The sequence below is a fragment of the Myotis davidii genome, unplaced genomic scaffold (genome assembly GCF_000327345.1).
Source record: "Myotis davidii unplaced genomic scaffold, ASM32734v1 scaffold496, whole genome shotgun sequence".
Lineage (NCBI taxonomy): Eukaryota > Metazoa > Chordata > Mammalia > Chiroptera > Vespertilionidae > Myotis > Myotis davidii.
The window spans coordinates 2,611,152-2,613,384 of NW_006289398.1; the positions used below are offsets into that span (position 1 = coordinate 2,611,152).

Here is a 2,233-nt window from a genome sequence, read left to right on the forward strand (position 1 = left end):
TTTGGGATCAGAATTTAAATTTCCCTTGGAAATTGGAGAAAACATAAAATACAACCATAAAGAGGAGTTGTGGTTTCAATGGAGAGGGTCTCAGGGTTAACTATGAAGAGATGACAATGAAAAATGATGGGTCATCGTGAATAACAGACTAGCAAATGATTAGAAAACCACCACCAGGATGTAAAAATTAAGAATGAAATAACAGGGTAGACATAAACTCAAATATGCATACAAGTTATTTGTCAGTATTATATTACTAATAAAGCAATTTATCTTTCTTTATAGACCCTATGATCTTTCCGTAGGGTAGAATAAATATAAAGGAATAGACCACAAGAGACCAAAAATAATAACAAAAACAATCTCAACAGCTCTGATTGATCCCTATTCAGAATTAATAGTATAAAGCCCAGAACACTCATAAATTTAGAATAAATAGAAAATCATAAAGATGGGGGGGAAGCCTTGTACTAGATTTTAAAAAAATAGAATTACTCAGGCAATACAAAAGAACATTGGAGAGTGAATTAACGGTGTTCAAGAAAATGAAAGACCCTCACAGGATATAGCAATCAATTTTTTCCTATCTACATTCATGGCAGAAAAAGAGGAACTGGATTTAGAATACAGAATAATGCTCTGGTTATTTATAAAACTCAAAGATGACTGACGAGTAATGGGTGATGGAAGGAAATTGTGGAGATGCTGCCATGCACCATCTCAGGGTCACTTTCTTGTGTATGTCAAGGCCTTCAGCACATGGGTGAGCATTGCTCTCTCCCCAACCCTACTCCTCTTTACCTCCAGCACTCACTACCATGGCCACATCTAGGATTTTGTGGTCACCTTGAATGGCTTCATCTCTGCAATCTTAACGATTTATACTCTCATGATCTGTCCAGTACTCCCAAGTCACTGATGAACTTCTTTGACAACAGTCATCCCCTAAACATCCTTTTCCACCAAATTAGCAGCATTATCCTGGCTTTGCTTTATTTTTTAGCAAACCAGAGTTGCATGTTTGAACACTTCAACTTCTCTCCCTCATCTAATAACTTTAATTTCTGTGTTTTGGCTTATACTAATATACTAATATCAGTAGACATCTTTGAAAAAAAAACTCTGAAGAAGAGACCCCCAAGAGCTTCTGGATTGATGAATGCATCCACATTCTGGGAGGAGGGTGCACTCCAAGATGCACAGGGACACTTCCAGACCTTGATCTATGCACCCCTTTATCTGGCCATTCATCTATATCCTTTATAAAATCCATTATAATGAACCAGTAATCATAAGTAAAGTGTTTCCCTGAGTCCTGTGATTCATTACAGCAATTTATCAAACCCAAGGAGGAGTCATGAAAGCCCCCACATCTGTAGTCAACTTAGAGTATTACTAATCTGGGGATCCACTACTTGAGATTGACATCAGTAATTGGGTGAAATTTTGTGGGAATGAGTCTGCACTAACTCCAGTTAGGTAGTGCCAGAAAATAGCTAAATTTTAGGATACCCAGTATCCTAGAGAAATTTAAATTGTAAATAAGGTCATTAAAGAAGGAGAAGGAGAAGGAGAAGGAGAAGGAGAAGGAGAAGGAGAAGGAGAAGGAGGAGGAAGAAAGGTGTCCAACTTACCCATGATGTCATTCATGCGACCCAGTGAGGAATTATCTGAAATGTCTAATAATATGACAAAATCAAATACACCTGGGGAAAAAGGCACATCTTTGGCAGTTATAGGATCAACAGCCAGTGTGAATATTCGTGCTTTCTTTTCCTCCAGTTCCGTGAGGTTTCTGGTGCGACCTGTGAGAGCTTGCTCCAGAAGCTCTGCTTGGTTCAGTGTCATTGGAAAACCATCAAGGATCCAGCCTTGATCCACAGGTATCTGACTAAATTGAAAATGGACAAAACATGAACATGGTGGTAGGCATAAGTACGTTAGAAATAATAATACAATGAATCTTTCCTCTATCTTTCTTTCAACTTCATAACAATCTCCTCCTGCGTGAATATTATTTATCTACTAGAGGCCTGGTCCCTCAGCCCAACCTGTGCCCTCTTGCAGTCTGGGATCCCTCAGGGGATGACCACCTGCTGACTTAGCCCTGCTCCTCGGGTGATTGAGCCTAAACTGGCAATCAGACACCCCTCTGGCAGCCCAGGAGCACTCAGGGGATGTCCACTTGCCAGTGGAGAGCAGGCCTAAGCTGCAGTCTGACATCCTTAGTGGT

The 2,233-nt window shown here is 39.9% G+C and overlaps 1 protein-coding gene across 1 annotated transcript in view; it reads right to left on the reverse strand.

Moving 5' to 3' along the window:
• SPEF2 (sperm flagellar 2) overlaps nucleotides 1–2,233 on the reverse strand; it is a 127,495-nt gene that overhangs the window by 65,560 nt on the left and 59,702 nt on the right. The window contains exon 16 of the mRNA XM_006761794.2: nucleotides 1,635–1,891. Coding sequence (XP_006761857.1) covers nucleotides 1,635–1,891 — 257 coding nt within the window. The remainder of the gene's footprint in view (nucleotides 1–1,634; nucleotides 1,892–2,233) is intronic.